This window comes from Hippocampus bargibanti, linkage group LG04 (assembly GCF_051943395.1).
Source record: "Hippocampus bargibanti isolate YZ-2025 linkage group LG04, ASM5194339v1, whole genome shotgun sequence".
Lineage (NCBI taxonomy): Eukaryota > Metazoa > Chordata > Actinopteri > Syngnathiformes > Syngnathidae > Hippocampus > Hippocampus bargibanti.
The window spans coordinates 30,091,230-30,113,472 of record NC_142737.1 but is presented as its reverse complement, the minus strand read 5'-3'; the positions used below and the strand labels follow the sequence as shown (position 1 = coordinate 30,113,472).

General features: G+C 43.3%; 1 protein-coding gene across 1 annotated transcript in view; it reads right to left on the bottom strand.

Moving 5' to 3' along the window:
* ydjc (YdjC chitooligosaccharide deacetylase homolog) overlaps positions 1 to 16,054 on the bottom strand; it is a 63,674-nt gene extending 47,620 nt beyond the window's left edge. Inside the window, exons 1-2 of the mRNA XM_088995097.1 lie at positions 15,968 to 16,054; positions 15,041 to 15,216 (exon numbers count right to left, since the gene is read on the bottom strand). Of these exons, the coding sequence (XP_088851223.1) occupies positions 15,041 to 15,216; positions 15,968 to 16,003 (212 nt within the window). The 5' untranslated portion in view covers positions 16,004 to 16,054. The remainder of the gene's footprint in view (positions 1 to 15,040; positions 15,217 to 15,967) is intronic.
* Between the last annotated feature and the right edge of the window lie 6,189 nt (positions 16,055 to 22,243).

Genomic DNA, 22,243 nt, shown 5'->3' with positions numbered 1-22,243 from the left:
ACTGGTAGTTTAGGCCCTATGTTGGACGGAGGTGACCCTATGTTTAGGCCCTGCCACTCCACTGATTGTTCCTATTGTACTAACTAACGACTGGCCTGAATGCCCCACTTCCATCGGTATCACCTCATCAGTATTCCTAATCCTATTTTGCCTAAGTAGGCTGTTGTACGAACGATCCAAATTGAACCTCACCCCACCAAACCGGTCAGGGAGTACTCTGCTCCCCCGAAACCTGAGAGCAGGGACCTATCATAGCAGAGTCTGGTACAGCCATGTCTGGACAGTAGGGATATATATATATATATATATATATATGGTGGTGTCTGTCCCCCATTTTAGCTCGGGTCCTCTACCAGAGGCCAGGAAGCTTGAGGGTTCTGCGCAGTATCCGTGCTGTTCCCAGCACTGCACTTTTCTGGACCGAGATATCCGATGTTGTTCCCGGGATCTGTTGCAACCATTGGTCCAGTTTGGGGGTCACTGCCCCGAGTGCTCCGACCACCACAGGCACGACTGTCACCTTTACCTTCCAGGCTCTCTCCAGCTCCTCTCCGAGCCCTTGGTATTTCTCGATTTTCTCATGTTCCTTCTTTCTGATGTTTCCATCACTCGGGACCGCTACATCCACGACAACGGCTTTCTTTTCCCCTTCATCTATGACCACGATATCTGGTTGGTTGGCCATTACCATCTTGACGGTCTGTATCTGGAAGTCCCACAGGATCTTTGCTCGGTCATTCTCCACCACCTTGGGAGGTGTTTCCCATTTTGACCTTGGGGTTTCCAGTCCATACTCCGCACAGATGTTTCGGTAGACTATGCCAGCCACTTGGTTATGGCGCTCCATGTAGGCTTTCCCTGCCAGGATCTTACACCCTGCAGTTATGTGTTGGATTGTCTCAGGTGCCTCTTTGCACAACCTACACCTTGGGTCTTGTCTGGTGTGGTATATCCCTGCCTCTATGGCTCTGGTGTTCAGGGCCTGCTCTTGAGCAGCCAGGATGAGTGCCTCTGTGCTGTCCTTTAGGCCAGCCCTCTCTAGCCACTGATAGGACTTCTTGAGATCAGCCACTTCTGCTATGGTTCGGTGGTACATCCCGTGTAGGGGCTTTTCCTTCCATGATTGTCCCTCTTCCATCACCTCATCCTCTGTTCCCCATTGTCTGAGACATTCTCTGAGTACATCATCCGTTGGAGCCTTCTCTTTGATGTATTCATGGAGCTTGGATGTTTCATCCTGGACAGTGGCTCTCACACTCACTAGTCCCCGGCCTCCTTCCTTGCGGCTTGTGTACAGTCTCAGGGTGCTGGACTTGGGATGGAACCCTCCGTGCATGATGAGGAGTTTTCGGGTCTTAACATCCGTGGTCTGAATCTCTTCCTTTGGCCACCTTATTATTCCTGCAGGGTATCTGATCACTGGCAGGGCATAGCTGTTTATTGCCCGGGTCTTGTTCTTGCCATTGAGCTGGCTTCTGAGGACTTGCCTCACTCGCTGGAGGTATTTGGTCGTCGCCGCTTTCCTTGTTGCTAGTTCGAGGTTGCCATTGGCCTGTGGTATACCGAGGTACTTGTAGCTGTTTTCAATGTCTGCTATTGTTCCTTCAGGGAGTGAGACCCCTTCATTGTGGACTACCTTGCCCCTCTTAGTCACCATCCGACTACATTTCTCCAGCCCGAATGACATTCAGATGTCACTGCTGTAGATCCTGGTTGTGTGGATCAGGGAGTCTATGTCCCTTTCGCTCTTAGCATACAGCCATTTCTGAGGCGGTATCCATAGCCTGTCTTAGCGATTATCTGGCTGAGGGGGTTCAGTCCTATGCAGAACAGCAGTGGGGAGAGTGCATCACCTTGATAAATGCCACATTTGATGGACACTTGCGTTAGTGGCTTGCCATTGGCTTCACGTGTGGTTTTCCACATCCTCATCGAGTTTGCAACGAAGGCTCTCAGGGTCCTGTTGACCTTATACAACTCCAAGCATTCAGTGATCCATGTGTGTGGCATCGAGTCATATGCTTTCTTGTAATCAATCCAGGCTGTGCACAGGTTGGTATGTCGGGACCTGCAGTCTTGAGCGACTGTTCTGTCAACCAGCAGCTGATGTTTGGCACCTCTAGTATCTCTACTAATGCCTTTCTGTGCTTTGCTCATGTATTGATCCATGTGTCCACTTATCTTAGCCGCAATGATGCCTGACATGAGCTTCCATGTTGTGGAGAGACAGGTTATTGGCCGATAGTTGGAAGGAACTGCCTCATTCTCTTTCGTGTACCTCTTTAGGCGACTGGACAAGGCCTGGAGCCTTTGTTTGGCAGTTTCGAGTGCTTCAGGTATGGTTATCTGCATGTACCTCTTGGGTATTGGCCTTTTATTCACACCTCTCTGGATCTCCGTCAATTGACTCACATCTTTCCGAGCCGCCTTGATCTTGGCCTCCAACCGTCTTTTCCATGGTGGGTAATGAATCTCGTGGCTCTCATGGTTGCTCTTGTAGCCAAGCATCTCTAGGATCACTGATGCTGAGGTGTATATCAGCTCATTGGTTTCCGTGATCGTTCCGGTCGGGATCGTTCTCAGTGCTGCATTCACAGTTTCCATGAGACTTTCAGGTGGTACTTTACATAGCCGTTGTAATCGGTTTCTTGGTTGCCCAGTTTTCATTCTTGCCATGATCTTATCCCTCATGTCAGTTGCTTCGCTCAGGATTGCATTAATTGGAGCTGGCTTCCCAATCTCATCATTCATTGGGGCTTGCCTCCCAATCTCTGGTTGAACCTCTTCCTCTGATATATATATATATATATATATATATATATATATATATATATATATATATATATATATATATATATATATATATATATATATATATATATATAGCCTAAACTACCAGTAAGACTTTAGTTTGCTGACGAAGTTTCTTGAATAAGAAGCGAAACGTCCGACACCTTCAAAGAAATACAGATGACGGCTGAAGAAAACTTTTAATCGATGGACCACTCCTGTATGACTGAGAGCTTACACAGACGTATTGTGTGAACGTATAACTCCAACATTTGGTATTCCATCTGTCATTAGAAGGGCCAATGGACACATTTTGTGAACAAGGCTGTTCCCGAAATAAGCGAACTGTTGAAAATTGACTTGAAGAGACATTGTGTGTATCACCCGCAATCGGCAGGACTTGTGGAACGTACCAATGGAACTATCAAAGCCAGGCTCATTAAGACAATGAAAGAGACAAAAAGAAAATTACCTGATTGCATCCCCATTGTGCCCACTTCTATGAGAATAGTGCCACACCAAGGAATGACATTGTCACCATTCGAAATCCTGTATGGGAGACCCTATAGACTCCCGAACTTGCTTATTTCGGTAACAGCCTTGTTCACAAAAATGTGTCCTGTTGTCACTTCTAATGACAGATGGAATACCAAGTGGCGTCGGTGACCTCTCTCCCCAACCACATGAAAAGACTATTTGACCAGAAATAAATGCATCGACACAATGACTTGCCTGTGTGTATTGCTCCACAGACACGCCAGATTCAGATTGGGGACCTTATCTTCTTCAAGGTGTTGAAACGCCCCCGATGGGACAGTGAACACTGGTATGGGCCTTTCCAAGTGATTGCAGCAACACCAACTGCAGTCCAGGTCGAAGGACGAGACGGCTGGATCCACCAGTCACAGTGCAAGCTCCTTCGATTCCAACCAGAGGGCCCTAGCGACGTCAGTCCCACGGCGGCAGACCAACACACAAGTCCAAGTGCGCTGGCGCACCATCGGAAGACTACAGTAGGAAAGAGGGTTTTCCGTGCGTAAAGCACACCCCTCTTGGAAGGACCAACTAAAAGACTACAGTGGGAGAGAGGGCTTTCCGTGCATCGGCACACCCCTCTCAATCATGGAGCGGACCACCGGACTACCTCCCACCGCGGCCCTCCCGGCTAGATACACTGTCTATTTCCTTGCAGGGCTGTGGCTAATGGCAGCTGGTACACGACCCCAAAACCAGGAGATTACCAGCACAAACCAGGTGCCCAGCCGTAGACTGATGTCTACGTCTATCTAACAACTTGCAGCTCTTGACTAACGTAACAGGGACAATGATCAATGTAACTTCCCTCTCCCAAGAACTTTCCATTACCATCCCTGAGCCAATTGGAGTCCCGCCAGACTCGGTTTGTAAAGGTTTCTGTCGTTCCAGATTATTCGGGAAGGGCTTCAAATTTAGAAGAACAATATACCGAAACAACTGACATGAGTGAATGGCGGGATTATTGGTTTTATTTGATGAGTGCTCATGATGCTAGTGACAGGAATTGGTTTGAATGGTCAAATTACATCAGTTCTGTTGATGGTGATATTGGTCCGATATAAAAAGGAATCAGGGAGCATCAAATTGGCATAATAAAATAGCAATCAAGGTCAAAAAATCTGACGAACCAACCATAACCTTTATATTGCAGCCAATGTCATCCCCACCAAACGAAGACAAAGAGAATTGTACTATGCTCATGTTGTGGGTGTGGTACAGAGAAGGGGCTCATCCAAGAGTTCCAATAAAGCTGTGCTATATCTGGCAGCCACCTGTCCAGAGTAACCAGTCAGAACAAGAAAATCCACATGTTGTTATCTCCCTGCGAGGAGAGATTAAAAAAACAAGCACAAGGGGTTAAAACCCATTTTAAAGGGGAAGATATTGAAACGTTGCTGCGAGAAGATACGGGTGTGGGAATTAATGACAACCTTTTTCTCGAACGTGTTGTAGGGGTAGTCAAATCCCTAAAGAAAGATTGTGTCGTTTGTATGAAACCACATGCAGCCCTGCAGATTGTGGAAGCCGTTCCACCTGATTGTGTTCTGAACATGACGCGGGGCTTACCGAGCACCGCCTTTTGTTCTGCATATTCTACTCATTTTCCTGTCATGCACATCGAGACTAGACCAATGTTGTTTCACCCTCCAACTTCTGGGAATTTCACGTTTTCAACGGGATAGTTGTCAACGCACCAGGTGCACTGATCATGGGAAAATCAATTCCACTCTATGTGGCACCACTGTTAACGTCCCTAACACCTATACTGTATTCAGCAGACGGTCACAGTTGTGGTGGTATTGTGGTGGGGGAACTTTGTATTCTAAATTATCCTCATTTTGGTCAGGAATGTGTGTATATGTTACTGGAGCCCAACAGACAACTTCATTTGTTGTGAGTGATGATGTATTGACACCAGACCGCATACACAGAAGAAATAGAGATGTGGAGAGCGATGAGTTAAAGCCTCCAATTACTCAGAACCCCCCTGTGTATTTTGATGCGATTGGTCAACCTCGAAATATTCCGGATAATGATAAATTGTTGGATGAAGTGGGTGCTGCATTCTCACATTTACCTGTCATAGGTTACCTTTTTTCAGTGACCACCTAGAAGCACACGGAACTAATCAATTATCTGAACCACAAGATTAACACCTTAACAAATTTTACCGAGGCGTTATTCATGCACACAGCTTCACAATTGCATGCTACTTCGCTTGTAGCTTTACAGAATAGACAGGCACTCGATATGATTGGATTGGATATGCCTTTATTAGTCTCACAGTGGAGAAATTCACATTTCACAGCAGCAAAGTGATATTGGCAGAAAGAGGAGGAGTGTGCCGAATGATTCAATCTGGTGAATGTTGTACAGTGGTACCTCGGTTCTCGAACGCCTCACAGTTAGAACAAATCGGAGTTCGATCAAAATATTCGAGATATTCCTGCTTCGGTGTTCGAACGCCAATACGACGCGTGAGTGCGTACGCGAGGGTGGGGTGCTGAGCGGCGCACGGGTGTGTCGCTCTCTCAGAGACCAACTGTTGTCGCTAGCGGACGTGCTGCGTTTTGCTCTGGCGTTTAATATAGGTGTACGAAGAGTTTTAGCCCCTAATCATGCCTCCAAAGAAAGTAAGTGCTGCTAAAAGTGACAAAAGAAAAGTAGTGCGTGCAACTATTGCATTTAAGAAAGTAATAATCGCAAAATATGAAGAAGGTGTGCGAGTGTCTGATCTGGCTAGGGAATACAGCATGGCGAAATCTATGATCAGTACGATATTAAAGAATAAGGAGGCTGTGAAATCTAGTGATGTGGCTGTGGGAGTGAGAGCAAGCGTCATTGGATAGATATTTTAAGAGAAAAGAACATCCTGTAGCCGAGTCATCCGTAGCTGTCACGTTCTGAGCGAGAGTGACGGCAGCTGACTCGTCGGAACGTTGTGGAATGTTTGGGATCCCAAAGCAGACACGTACTAACCAAGCAGGATGTTTATTCACAAATAAAAGAAAACACAGCGAGTAAGAAGGCAGGGGGTGATCCGACCCGCTTACTACGCCAAAAAGCAAATGGAACACGAGGGTGAAAAATTACGCAATCCCGGAAGATGACATAAGGAAAAATACCTCGGAGCGGACACTCGCGCCTCGAAGGAAGAGACCAGGTACCGTGGCGAGGTGAGTCAATCATTCGGCATTGGCGAGGTGATCGCGAACCGTATAAATGACCCGTGTCCGTGATTAGAGAATTGACAGCGGGTGGAGGGCGGCCAGGAGAGGCAGCCCCGCCCCCCCGCTGTCAACTCGCAAGTGACAGGAGCAAAGAGATGGTTTCGGTGTTCGAACAAATCGCTTTTTGAACAGGGTCCTGGAACAAATTATGGTCGAGAACCGAGGTACCACTGTACTTTCATCCCGCTACACACATTATCTAATGGTACACTAACAGAGACCCTCTCACTTCTCAAAGCTTATAGAGAAAAAACACAGGGCATGGAAGGTGTCAATCCAAACAGTTTTCTGCAGGGGCTACGAGATATGTTTGGAGATTGGCAGGGTATAGCTGTCACCTTAGTTACAATCATGATTTGTTTTTTTCTATTATCTTGTGTTTGTATTACATGTGGTATCCCGCTGTGCAGAGTTTGTACCTCCAGACTCGTGACTGCTGTTGAGCTGAAGGTGGGAGGCATAATGAGCAGGGTGGGCACTGGAAGAATCAACGGACGGCATGCACTCTTCCGTTGGTTTTCCACACTACCATGAGATGTGTCCCGTCTCTCCGCATCTGTAGCATCGTCTGGTTTCGGTGCCACTGGGCGTCCGCCACTGCCTGGGTGGACCTCTGACACCACCTGGAGCAATCTTGGCTGTGTTGGCGGGCTTGGGCAACTTCGGGCGGGCCATTTCAGTCCGGGGTGGGGATGTGTTGCCGGTTTCCCTCTTGGTCGTTCGCAGCATCTCCGCTGTGGCCTGGTACTGCTCCACCGCTGCCACTGTTTGACACGCAGTAGTCAGCGACTGCTGACTGATTATCCTTTTTGCCTCATAGGGCAGGGCTCATAAGTAGCGATCCACGACAATGGCCTCGACCACCTCAGCTGCCGTGCTCCTTTCCGGTTCCAGCCACTTCCGTGCGATGCGGGCCAATTCGTGCATCTGTGCCCGTGGAGGTTGGTCTGGCTGGAAAGTCCAGGTGTGGAAGCGCTGTGCCATCCCGAACTTGGTGAGCCCATGTCTGCTGAGAATTTCAGCTTTTAAATACAGTAAAGTCTCGTTATATCGATATTCAAGGGAGTCCGAAAAAATATCGATATAACCGGGACTATCGATATATCCGACCCTGTTTGCATGTAATTTTCTCCGTGCATGCATAGAAATAGTATCGATATAACCGGGACTATCGATATATCCGATATCGATATAACGAGACTTTACTGTAGTCGTAGTCTTCTGCTCTGTCTGCGGTCAAATCCAGGACAGCATTCAGCGATTCCCCTGTCAGGAAGGGTGCAAGCAATCCCACCCACTTCTGCTTGGGCCACCTTTCTCGAGTGGCTGTTGCTTCAAATGTATGCAGGTACGCCTCAATATCATCCGTCACCCCCACCTTAGCTAAAAAATCACCCGCCTTCACGTTCTTGGGGCATGTTCTTGGAGGCCATTTGTTTTTGCAAGAGCAATTCCTCTGCCTTCAGTTCATTGGCTCTCTTTTGCTCCTCCAGGACAGCCAAATTGGCCTGATATTGGGCTTCCTGACTTGCAAGCAGGGTTTTCAAAATGTCTTCCATTTTTTTTTTTTTTTTTTTTGTAATTGAGGATATTTTCAATTTAGAAAAAACATAACACAAACCATCAATGTCCATGCACTTACTAATGCTTGTCCAGTGCCCACATTCTCCACCATATGTGATATCATGAGAGGCTAGCTCTCAGCGGGACAGGACAAGAAGTGCAATGGACGACAGGTTTGTATGCAAACAAAGGTTTTAATCAAGGGATTCAGGGGGAATTCACAAGCAACAAAGGTTTGAATAGTGTCTCTTCCAATACTTAAATCAAAATAAAGTCTCTTCTGAGGTAAACTGAAGACGGAGTTCTTTTCCAAGAGTCTCTAGGCCTCACCCCTCTTGACGTCCTCCTCATGTAGCCTAGCCACCTTTAGCGAGGTCCAAATCCAGTGTCCTGTCGTGTGGTCCCAACTGGCAATGAGTTCCACGCAGCAATCAACTTCTTCACAGAGCACAGCAATCGAGCTTGTCTTCCCCCCCAAGCTCCACACTCAGAGGCTCTCTGCCTTAAGAGCCTTGCCTGCCAATCCCGCCCTTATCAGCTGCAGGTGTGTGGTTTTAATTGCTGCCTTCCACCAGATGGGGCCAAGACTCTCTCTGGGTGGAGCCATCTTAGGGGGATGTATTTGCCCTCCAGGACACAGCCTCTCGTGACATCACAACGTACAAATTCCACCATGACGTCCCTGATCCACTGCTCACATGGATGCTTTGATCCTCTCCTCTTTCAACTAGAACTGCTTCATGTCATCACAAAGAGGGTACAGCAAATCCTGAAGAATGAATGACTCTGTGTCTTTGTGCTGTCATATTTTTGTTTTGTTTGGCGGCGCGTGAACACGCAGCGGCTCCCCTGTCCCGGGAAATTGGCGTTTTCATGTTTATTATGTTTGTTAAAGTCATTATAAGTGCCTTGCATGCTGGGTCCGAGAGGACAGTAATTTCATCTGTGTTGTATGTCATACATATTAGCATATTTGACAATAAAGCTGACTTTGACTTTATTTGAACACACATGTTAGTTATGAATTTCCTGCTGAAGCCTCCCAAGGAGCACACTACAAAGCTTGGTTGCAGGCTCTGTAGGCTGTGGGGGAAGAAATGCAAAATGCCTGATAGGGAGGAAAGAGTTAAAAAGTGAAATATAGCTATCTGCGGTGGAATCTTTGTAAAACGTGGTCAGGAGCAATCATTTGAAGTGATTTTACAAATTATGGATGCAACTTGTCGGGAGGTGTCGGTTGTCCTTTAAAGTGATGCTGACTAATGAGACTGATGTTTCCAATGGACCTTGAATGCACCACAGGCGGAGGGGAGCAAGACTGGTTAGCGTGAAAGACAGAACCTTGCACTTTTCCATGCGTCGTAAGTCAGATGTTAGCTGTAGTTGGAAGATGGAACTGGCTGTCTGTGAATTGGATGCTATGTGGGACGTCAACGAATGACTTCTGGAATTTCAAGGCTACCAGTTTTCCTTGAGGGTGGCAGGACAGTTCGATGGATTCCCACATTTTCTCTTTTTTTGGTCGAACCGAGTTATTTTTATTTATCTGAGATCTCAGATGTCTTTTTATGGGTCAGATCTGATACTAAAAGAATTGATACGGCTGTGTAAGCTCTCAGTCGTACAGGAGTGGTCCATCGATGAAAAGGTTTCTTCAGCCGTCATCTGTACTTCTTTGAAGGTTTCGGACATTTCGCTTCTTATGCAAGAAACTTAGTTTGCTGACGAAGTTTCTTGGATAAGAAGCGAAACGTCTGACACCTTCAAAGAAGTACAGATGACGGCTGAAGAAACCTTTTCATCGATAAAAGAACTGATATGTAACTGAAAACAATTTGTGGGTTTTTTTTCGTGTTCATGTTTTTGTATTCTTGCTCAGTGAAATATATTTACAGTTCTGTTGTACAGTTATTCCTTTAATAAATAATTCCCCAATATACTTTTGCTAAGATCCTACTAGTGTGTTTTGTTTCTCTTGGAGGTCTGCTGTTTCCAATCTCGCTGCAACCTTAAATGCACTTGAATAAAACAAGATACAGTGATACCTCAGTTTATGAATGCTTTAGCTCACAAACTTTTCGCCTTATGAACATTACATTGGCGAGAACTGCTTCGTGTAACAAAGAGCGTAGAGAAAGTGCTTAAGAATGAATGACTCTGTGTCTTTGTGTTGTCATGTTATTTGTTATGTAGTTTTTTTGTTTTTGTTTGTTCCTTTGACTTCAAGACAGCGTCGCCAGAGTAGCTGCCTTTCCAGCAGCTCCTGTATTTTGTTTTTCTACTTTAATTCCTTTCATACCTTTGCTGCTGTGAAATGTAAATTTCTCCACTGCGAGACTAATAAAGGCAAATCCAATTCAATATAATCTTGGCATCCGAAGTAGTTTTCGGCGGACGAACCAAACCACACAGCGTCACAGTGGCTGGAGGACTAGTTTTCGGCGGATGAACACTAAACCACACAGTCGAACAGCGCCACGGTGGCTGGCGGACTAGTTTTCCACACCCCCTTTGAGTGCAGATGTAGTTTGCTATCGAGTGGAGTGATTTTGCTATTAAGGGACCGAAAAAGAACCCACCACAGTCTAGTGTTAAGCCAAAGAGGACACAAAAGAAAATTAAGGTCGAGCAGAAGAAGGAGATCAACGAAAATCACGAACAAGGTGTGCGTTTGTGTGACTTCGCTTCCCAGTACCAGTACGCCAAGTCCACCATTGCTATGTATGGCTAAGGGTGTTTCTGTGTTGTCTAAGTAGCGGTCTCAGGCAATACAAGAAGTTGAAAAACTTCTGTTGCTTTGGATTAACAAAAAGCAGCTAGCAGGGGACATTGTGAGTGAGGGTATTATCGCCGAGAAAGCACGGCAACATATCATCAAGAGGCAACTACATCAACGACCATCACAAAGGTAAATAAAATGACTTTATTATATAGTACAGTTTGTTTCTTTAATTACAATCCAGTAGCACATTTATTATACATACAATAAGGTGTATTTTGTGTAGTTTTAAAGGACAACTGACACTTTTTTTTTTGTTTCCTAACTGACATCAGAAAAACGTTTTATAGCATCTAAACTCCCCAAAACACGCAGGCTGATATTTTTAGTCAAACACAAAACAGCAATAAAAATGACTTAAAGTTGCCTAAAACTGCCACTAATGAGCTCGAAACTGGAGAGATTCAGAAAGTCCTGCCCCCTTGTTCGTGATGTCATATTGGGAACCAGGGTGAATCCGGCGATCCTGGCCCACCCACTAACTGGGTTGCTCCGGAATCAAAACAATGGCTTCAGAAAATTCAGATTTGGAGAAGATGCTTTCTTGTTACTCGTCCAGTTATGAATATGATTCAAATAGTTCTGAAGAGGAAAGCAAAAGTGGTTTGCGATCACAACAGAGACTGGGAAAACTGGGAGAGATGGGGTGAGACTGGGAAAAATATCATCAACACTAGACACTGGAGCCCCACAATGATGTGTTCTCTTCCCACTGCTCTCCTCACTCTACATCAGGGGTGGGCAAACTTTTTGACTCGCGGGCCGCATTGGGTTCTAAAATTTGACAGAGGGGCCAGGCCAGGAGCATTTGGAGGGAGTGTTTGGGCCGGAAATACTAAACCTAAAGCATTAAAGGACAACTGACGCCTCCGGACAAGTTATGTCCATAATTTGTAAAATCACTTCAAATGACTTAGACTGAGCGTATTTTACAAAGATTCCACAGCATATAACTATAGTTTACGTTTTAAGACTTGCGCTTAATATTCATGACGATCCCCATGTGACGTCACGTTTGGACCGCCCCTGACCGACAAAGCGACACACAATGCATTTTGCGGTACTTTGTTTAGTCTGAAAACTTCGTGTTGATCCGTGTTAATGACGAAATTAGAAGGAAAACACATAAATAACGTGATGGTGAATCGTTGTGTGTTGCACCAAGACAACTATTTGATATTCGCTGACACAAATTCCCAGCTGACAAATCAGCCCATTTCCAATGGAGCTTGGGCGCCATCTTCTGCATTTTCTGGGATGCTACATTGCTGTCATTGACGGCTCGAATTGATATGGGAGGACTCTTTTAATCAATTGCAAACATTTATGCTTTCGTCTTCAGAACTATTTGAATCATATTCATAACTGGATGAGTAACAAGAAAGCAGCTTCTCCGAATCGGAAGCCATTGTTTTGATTCTCGAGCAAGGCAAGACGTCTTGGCGTGACGTCACGAACAAAGGGGTGGGACATTCTGAAACTGGTCATTTCCGGATTCATTTTGATGTCATTTTTATTGGTGTTTTTCATTTAACTAAAAATATCAGCCTGCCTGTTTTGGGTATTTTAGATGCTACAAAACGTTTTTCTGATGTCAGTGGGAAACAAAAAAAAATTGTGCCGGTTGTCCTTTAAATGTAGTGTGTACAAATCTCATAGCACAGTAAGTACACTACAACCCAATTTATTAACTGTCTTTCAAATGTGAAAAATATCCCTGATCAGTTAATAAATTTGTCTCAAGGAATATGCAAGATATGGCGTTTACATACTATTTCGCAGATACTTGGAGGAGGAAATGGAAATAGATTAAAATAACATATGCACTGTGATTTATCAAGATTGCGTCTGTTTTTAATAAGTTCCCATCAAAGGGGCAAAGTTAAATAAATCAACATTTATTGAAAAATGGAATCACTTTCAACATTCAAAACATATTATTACACAACGAAATATTCAAGTTCAATAATACCTACTTGTGTTAAATTTCGCAAAATCATGGATGGTTTGTCCTGGCCGCGCGCTCTACAAACTCTCCACTGACGCGCTCGCCTTCACGCGCAAACAATACACGTGTACCGTCGCCGAGCACACAGACATAGGCTACCTGCAGTTGAAATTTGCATACTCGGCACGGCAGCCAATCAGAAGCCTGCTTCTTTCTTCCGGACTTTCGCAAGCGTTCTAAGGTCGTGCATTTGCATATCATTTTCCAAAATAGATGCACAGAACCTCAGCCCAGAAGAAAAAATTCAAAAGAAGCTAACAACATATGTGACGCTACAAAACGTAAATTTACATTAAACCGTGACTGTAAACTGTACGTGAGACTTATGAAAGGGGCGTAGTGGCTTGTAGCAAGCAATGCAAACGTTGCATTGTGCACCAAATGACTACTGCAGCAAAATCTACACTGTAGATTTGTCATATATTATTCTCTTTCATAACTGCCACAGTTTCAGGGCAGAGCAAACAGACACACTTCCCCTTGAATTCTTTGAAGAAACATTAACTCTCCCACCTTGTCTGAAATTTCTGCACTGACTTTCTACCTTTCGCTTCTTTGGTTCTGCCATGTTTAGTAACGGGTAAATTTCTTTCTTCTGGGATTGGCCTTTTTGGTGGAGCAATGTTAAAACTTAGAAGTGCTGGCAAAATTTGAAGTGCGGGCCATATTCAATTCTGTTTATAAAATTTCTTGCAGGCCAATTAAAGATGGACTGGGGGCCGCAGTTGGCCCGCGGGCCGTAGTTTGGACATCCCTGCTCTACACAAACGACTGCACTTCAACATACCCAGCTGTCAAATTCATAAGTTTGCAGACGACACCACGGTCATCGGTCTCATCAAAGACGGCGATGAGTCTGCGTACCGACAACAAGTGGAGCACCTGGAGCTCTGGTTCAGCCGTCACAACCAAGAGCTGAACACGCTAAAGATGGTAGAGATGATCGTGGACTTCAGGAAACATCCATCACCACAGCTGGCCCTCACACTATCCAACTGTCTCGTGTCAACCGTCAAGACCGTCAAGTTCTCACAGTCTCTCAGGTCATGAAGTGGGAGGTCGACACCAACTCCACCCTGAGAAAGGCCCAAGAGAGGATGTAGTTCCTGAGGCTTCCTGAAGCATGACCTGCCACAGGAGGTCCTACGACATTTCTACACGGCTGTCATCGAATCGATGCTGTCTTCTTCCATCAAATTCCGTCAACGGACAGTTAGGACGGTGGAAAAAAAATCATTGGCACCGCCCTACCCACTTTCGAGAACTTGCACACTGCAAGAATCGAAAAAAGGGCACGGAAAATCCTACCGGACCCTCTGCACCCTGTCCACCACCTTTTCCAGCTACTGCTCTCAGGCAGGCGCGAGCGATCCATGCGCACCAAATCCAGCAGACATTTAAACAGATTCTTCCCCCAAGCCATTAACGCTATAAACAGTAACCCAAATAGAACTGCATAGTGCCTTAGCAATTTTACGATACTAGTGCAGCGTGTTCCACCAGAGAAAAAAAACCCTTGTGTACATACTTGGCAATAAAGATGATTCTGATTCGGAGACAATGTTTTTCAATGTTTTTCGTCAATGGATGCTGCAGCTTCGTGTTTGCTTTCAACATTTAGCTTGTAGCCTAATCCACTGGTGAACTCATCTAGAGCTGCTTTATATGACAAAGAGGGTGCATAAAGCGCTCAAGATTTAATGACTGTCTGTGTCTTTTGTGTTGTGTCACATTGTTAGTTTTTTTTTTTTTTTTGACTCGAAGAAGTGGCCGCCTTTTCAGCAGCTCCTGTATTTTGTTTTTCTACTTCTTCCTTTCCTCTTCCTTTGATAACTTTGCTGCGGTTAAATGTATTTTTTTTCCACTGAGAGACTAATAAAAACTAACCCAACCCCAACCTAAAACATCATAACTTAGAACTGCTGTTCTTCCTCTCTACTTGAACCTACTCCAACTGTGACTTTCCATATATGGTACCCTGGAGCTGACAGGCTCTTACAAATCACATCATACTCATCAATGTATACGTACCCCAAGAAGGAGAGGTCTCCTCCTCGAGTAACATGCCCTCCCGCATGCCCTCCTCCTGTTCGGAAAATTAAAAAAACTTTCTGCCCCCAGGTGCCACGTTACCTTTTCGCCAAATCTGCAGCATCTTTTGCAGCATATGCATTCACCAGCAGTGACACAGAGGAAATGCCTCCAGCCTTGTAACAGTCGACAATCCCTTCATTTCTCTTAGGACAGTAACCAAAATCATCTCCTGTCACCACCAGCAAAATCCTGGGCTGTGGCATTGTTACTTGGCACTGTGTAAGACAACAGATGGATACAAAAATAAATAAAAGGACAAAAAAAATACAGAGATTTTGAGGTGGCAACCTAGAAAGTTTGCCAGCACCTGCTTGCATGCTTGCAGACTGATTGCAGGTGATGGTAAACGTCAGAGTTTTTGCAAACTGATTGGCTAGTCACTAGCCAAGGAGAGCGACCAATTGTTTAAATTGTATGTTTTTGTGACAGAAATGTTTGTCAACTTGGCAAAGGCAGACCTGGAGTCGTTCCGTGGGTAGCGCTGTGGAAGCCTCGCAATAACCCCCACATTTGCTAAAAGCTCATGACTTGAGGATCACCCTTATTACCAACAGATTGAAAACTTCATTCATACCAGCGACACAGAGAAGCATTGACATTATTTCACACACATTTGCATCACAGTGTATCTACTCTTATAAATAAACATATCTCTTACTCAGTCTTCTATTGTTTTATTTTTAGTTCATTCAGGAACATGGGAAAACAAAAACAAAGTTATTCCCTCGTATTTACAATGAGTATTTACAGTAATCTACTTGACTCAAACATAGTTTTCGCAAACTGATTGGTAAATCACAAGCCAATCATAGTTTGCTGGAAGTTCCGCCTGCATAAAATACATTCACTGGGCTGTTAACTGGCTTTAAAATAGACACATAAAAACCCAAAAACATTCCAACATCACTGACAAGTTCAATTAATGCAACTATTCAGACATAAAATTTGTCATATCTATTGACTTACCACGATTGTTTTGAATTCACGTGCGTAAATCTGCATAACAGTCCGAATATGAAATCAGTTTCGGCTTTGAACAAACGCGGAAGTGCGGCACATATTTAAAACACCGATGATTGGTTACATTTTGCAATGCTTCCTAGTGACGTAAGGTAACCGCTGCTGATTGGCTAGGTAAAAAAATCACGTGTTTCTTCGTACTCCAAAAGTGATGACTTCACGTGCAAATGAACACGTCGACTGTATGGGTATTAATTTTTGTCGTGAACCACATTTTAGTTACTGTTTCCTTTGGAAGGCTATTATGTCTGAAACTATATAAAAAGTCAAGTATTAAACTTTATTCAACTATTGTTTAAATTACGGTAATGAGGGGCTTGGTAAGCACTATTGGATGATGATGATGATGATGATGATGATGATGATGATGATGATGATGATGATGATGATGATGATGATGATGATGATATAACCTAGATTTCTCCCTATAATTATATTAGCGATATTCTTAATTCACTATATCAAAGTTATGAAAGGAAGAGAAAAGGAAAAAATAGAAAAACACATGTAGGAGCTGCTGAAAGGCAGCCACTCTCGCGGCACCATCTGGAAGTGAAAACAACAAAGCAAAACATTACAATTAATATGACAAAAGACAGACAGTTATTCAATCTTAAACACTTTAACACTAAAGTCTCTTCTACTTCTTTTCCTTTCGGCTTTTCTCTTCTAGTACTGTCGCCAGAGCGAATCAGTGTCCTCCATCTTCAGAAGTTTGATTTACATGTTTGTTTTTGGCCAAGCTTTTATGTCAGATGCCCTTCCTGACACACCCCACAGTATTTATCCGGGCATGGGACCAATAAGACACAAATATGACACTAGCTTGTGTCCCCTTGTGGCTACAGAATAAGTAACTCTATGAACTTAATAAAGATGAGCTCAACAACACAAAATAATTGGTATTCACACAAAAAGAAGCAAAGATGTCACTTGTATTTTTTTTCTTGTAAGGAGCTAGGAGAGCCTGAGTGCAGCTCTCTCATCTATTCTAATCAGTCTTCCTACCTCATTCCTTTTTATTAAAATTAGTGATTGGCCGATGACTATTTTGTGTTTGGGAGCCTTTTACTGAGCATCTTCATCTTTATTAAGTTCAGATACAGTGGTAGCTCGGTTCTCGACCATAATTCGTTCCAGGACCCTGTTCGAAAAGCGATTTTTTTCGAACACCGAAACCACCTCTTTGCTCCTGTCACTTGCGAGTTGACAGCGGGGGGGGGGGGGGGGGCTGCCTCTCCCGGCCGTTCTCCACCCGCTGTCATTCTCTAATCACGGACACGGGGCATTTATACGGTTCGCGATTACCACTCAGTCACTCTCGCTCGGAACGTGACAGCTTCGGATGACTCGGATACAAGATGTTCTTTTCTCTTAAAATATCTATCCAATGACACTTGCTCTCACGCCCACAGTCACATCATTTGATTTCACAGCCTCCTTATTCTTTAATATCGTACTGATCGTAGATTTCGCCATGCTGTATTCCGTCGCCAGATCAGACACTCGCACACCTCCTTCATATTTTGCGATTATTTCTTTCTTAAATGCAATAGTTGTACGCACTACTTTTCTTTTGTCACTTTAAGCAGCACTTACTTTCTTTGGAGGCATGATTAGGGGCTAAAACTCTTCGTACACCTATATTAAACGCTAGAGCAAAACACACTCACGCGTCGTATTGGCGTTCGAACACCGATTGATGTTCGAGCGGCTAAGCAAGAATATCTCAAATATTTTGTTCGAACACCGATTTGTTCGAACACTGAGGCGTTCGAGAACCGAGGTACCACTGTACGTAGTTGCTTGTTCTGTAGCCACAAGGGGACACTAGCCAGTTTCTTATTGTGCCGAAGATGGAGGACACTGATTCGCTGTGGCGACCCCTGGAGGTAAACACCGGAAGGAAAATAAGTGATTGGCCTTGGTATACAGTGTCACGCAATGTCCTTTCGATAGCTACTTTTCTAAAAACACGCCAGCGTTGATAGATAATTTCGTATAATAGTTTCTCGTAATTAGGGAAGTCTTTATTCTATTATAATAGTTTGCACAGCAAATCGGATGTCCACGCTGACAGTTGACGGTCAGTTGGGTCACTATGATATCCAGTTGCTGAAGGTAAGCTGAGGTCAAAGTGAACTGTCACATTCTGGTTGGCGACCAACGGGTGGCGCTGCCGGCCCCGCCTGCAGCTAGACATCTGTTGGTCGTTTCAATCTGTGGCAGCAAAAAGGACTCCCGGCAGGACCATTCGGTGTCAGGTCATTGTGTTTGTTTCACCCTGTCAGGTTTGTTTCATCTTGTTATATTTAACTCGTGGTTTTGGTCGCTACTTTGTACCTTTCTTTTGTGATAACTTTGATGTTTGAGATTTTGTTCCTTCTGACTTTATTTTAATACAGTTTTTCAAATACACCCTGCTGCTCCCTGCTGCCTGCTTTTTTGGTGGGTCCACCATCATCACCACCTCGCAAATCATGACAGAAACATTCAGCTTCACTTCTCTCCTTTCGTCCATATAGTATCAACTTCACAGCACACATTAATAATTTCACATCAATATTGAACGTATGATTAGTTGTATGAGAACTTATATTTTGACATATTTTTATATTATTAATATGATTGTGTCTTCATTAACAGCATTGCATTATTCTAAAAAGCATCCATGTTCGTCTTTGCAAACATGATCAATTTATCATTAATAATAATCAAATTAATAATAAGCAAATGTATGATTACAAAAAACAATGAATATAACAATCCCCCGTTGATCCTACATTTTCTTATAACATATCACATCATGCTGTTAAACTTTATTGGATTGGATTTCATTATTATTATTATTATTATTATTATTATTATTATTATTATTATTATTATTCAGGGGAGTCATGATATATATGCAAAGATAGATACACCCAGACGGAAAGAAAGAGGTTACAACAACAGATGATCAAAAATGTACAGTGAGACCTCAACTTACAAACACCTTAACTTACAAACTTTTCGTCTTACAAACGTCAAATTTATGAAAATTAAACCTTATAATAAGGACTATTTTCATAATACACACCCACCACGGCTGCCGGAGTGATCTTCGGTGGAAGCACACGACCGAACAGCACCAGAGGTTAAGTTACCAACAGTCCTTATGGAAGGTGACTCCCCTTCCATAAGCCATCAACGACCATCAAAAAGGTAAATAAAACTTTATTTTACAGCACAGTTTATTTCTTTAATTACAGTCCTCATGTAATACGCCTCTCTTTCCAAACAGCAATTCCCTTTGACCTTCGACCTCCAACGCCATTCCATCAAGCCATAAATCACCATCACAAATGTAAATAAAGTGACTTTATGATGCAATGTGTAACCGGCCTCAGGCCTAGGGGATACCTGGGTCGGTCCAAACGCGTCACAGGCAAGTAGCACTGTGAACGACGAGGAAAGACGACACGAGACAAGCGTGTTAATCAGCTTCACACAACGGCATTTATGACAACTCATCAAAACATCAATTCAGCAATTTCAATATCAGAATACATTCATGTGTAGATCTATATATTCAACATCTATACATTGTATATATCCTCCACATTCGCACATGCTTATGCACGTCTGCCCGCTCGTGTGTGTTGTACTGGGAACTACAATTGACATCCAAAAATCCAAATTCATCAAAGCCACAAAATATTCATCAAAGCCACAAACAAGGTTTCATATCTAGCATCGCCCAATAAGTCCCCAATTACTTTAACATCTTGAGAATGTCTAACACTTATTATTTTGAATACCTGTGAACGACGAGGAAAGACGACAAGAGACAACCGTGTTAATCAGCTTCACACAACGGCATTTATGACAACTGCGCATGCGTGAGCTGAGCCTACATCACCTTCCTCTGTTCCATTCACAGGCGCGTAGCGCCCTCTCCTGACTTGGTAGTCTAATTGACTAACATACAATAACATAAGTCGTTTCTAACCCCCTACAAATGCAGTGTATTTCTTTCATTACAATACAATAGCACATTTATTATACATAGAATAAGGTATGTTGTGTGTAGTTTTAAGGCTTATTTACTTGAAAAGTAAATTTTATGGAAACCCGGGAACGGATTATTCCCATTTTAATGGTTTCCTATGGGATTTTTTTTTGGAGATACACACTTTTCGCCTTACACACTCTGTCTGGGAACCAATTAAGTTCGTAAGTTTAGGTTTCACTGTACTTGAAAAAGAACCCAGGAAAAGATGGTTCAAAATCATCCATGACATCAAGATATACAAATAAGATCATCTGTAACTGGCGGGGGTCTTGTCATTGGTTGCCATGACAACAAAAATATAATTTATTTGGACTTGTTGTTCTGTGAAAGTGTTTAATGTTTCTATGCGAAGCTTTATGTGTGTTTTTCTTAGAATCGTCTCCGATACTTTGTTTTGTCATCATCACTTCCGCTTCCGTGTCATGTGTTTCGATAAAAGCGAGTAAGGCGAGTCAGACGGAACGAGACTAATGCGAGAGAGAGACAGAATCAGAGCAACTGCTAGATAGAGAACGACAGTCTCAATTCTACGTCAACGTTTATCTACTTTCGGTTAATAAGGTGCACACGGTACGTTATTAATTTCCTTATTGACTGAATGTTTTGTCGAACTTATTGTAATGTTGTCGTTTCAATGTTCTTTGTAGTTTTCATGGTGTTCAAGTATTTCACAATAAAGAAGAATAAAGTATTTCACATCAGTACGAAGCGTCATCCTTGCCCGGGGTAGATACAGTGAAAACATGCTCACACAGTGAAAACATGCTCACAACTGTGAAAACGTGCTCACACAAGTGAAACATCCTCAACCATCCTGGAGCCTCCGACGCGCAGGTGATTCCCTCCCTAACGGCAAGCTATCGGCTTCGGCGCACTCGTATAGCAAGGTACAAGCTACATCGAGCGTCGTCGCACTCAACCACGTGTCACGGAGCTAGCCACGAGCTACTTGGAACATTGTCGCACTCAACACGCAGCAAGCTACAGGCCTCAGCGTGCATCATCGCTATCAGCCTTCGTAAGAGAAAGATTTCAACGCGCGACGTTGCTTGTCATCCTGCAGCAGCTCATGGTTTTGATGGACGTTTCCAGTAGCTCACAAAGTGGATGGATAGAACATACAAATTCACCACAATAACATAGAAAATAATGAATGTGGGTTTTTGGATTGGATTGGATTGGATTGGATATGCCTTTATTAGTCTCGCAGTGGAGAAATTTACATTTCACAGCAGCAAAGTGATGAAAGGATGAAAGTAGGAAAACAAAATACATGAGCTGCTGGAAAGGCAGCCACTCTTGTGGCGCCGTCTTGAAGTCAAAAGAACAAAAAAAACTAAATAACAAATAACATGACAGCACAAAGACAATGTCACAACATAAAGACACAGAGAGTCATTCATTCTTAACCCTTTACTGCCTGAATTATGTTCTAATTAGAAAAAAAATCTGTTCAGTTTTTATGGTCACTGATGGATATAATAACATACTAGTAGCTTCCTTTTTTATTATTTTCCAATAATGCAGAAAATTTGATAATGTGCCTAATTTGGCACAATCATCATGAAAGACCTATATTGAGTGGGTGCCTTTTTTGGAACATATGTCAAGTGCAACTTCAAAGATTAGACTTTTACCCATATGACAGCTTTTTATTAAAAATGTCACGCTGCGATCGACCAGTACTACCTCCGCGATCGACCAGTAGATCGCGATCGACGTATCAAGGCCTTCAGAAGTAATTCTGCTGTGTTTGATTTGCCCCAAATAAAATATAGACTTGTAAAACTTGGAAAAAAAACATATGGACCTCCGTTTCAATAATTATATTGAGAATGCAAAGCTATGAGGTACAGCTATTAGTGTAAAACGCACCATTCACTTACAATTATTCGCATCAGCTACTAAGTCAGGATCAACGATATCATCATGAAAATAGCGTTAGCACGCCGAATGTTCCAAATTCGGGACACTACTTATTTTTAATATTTCTTGGTAAATAAACAAGTTAGCGTTACTTTATGCATTTCAGTCTCAAGGTAAACCTCTTCTGAATAGCTCATAAAATCGTCACAACATATACTTACGTGATATTTGATCCATGATCCATAGAAGCAGCTTTGAAGATGGAGGAACGCATGTTGTGTTGCGCAAGAAGGAGATGATGT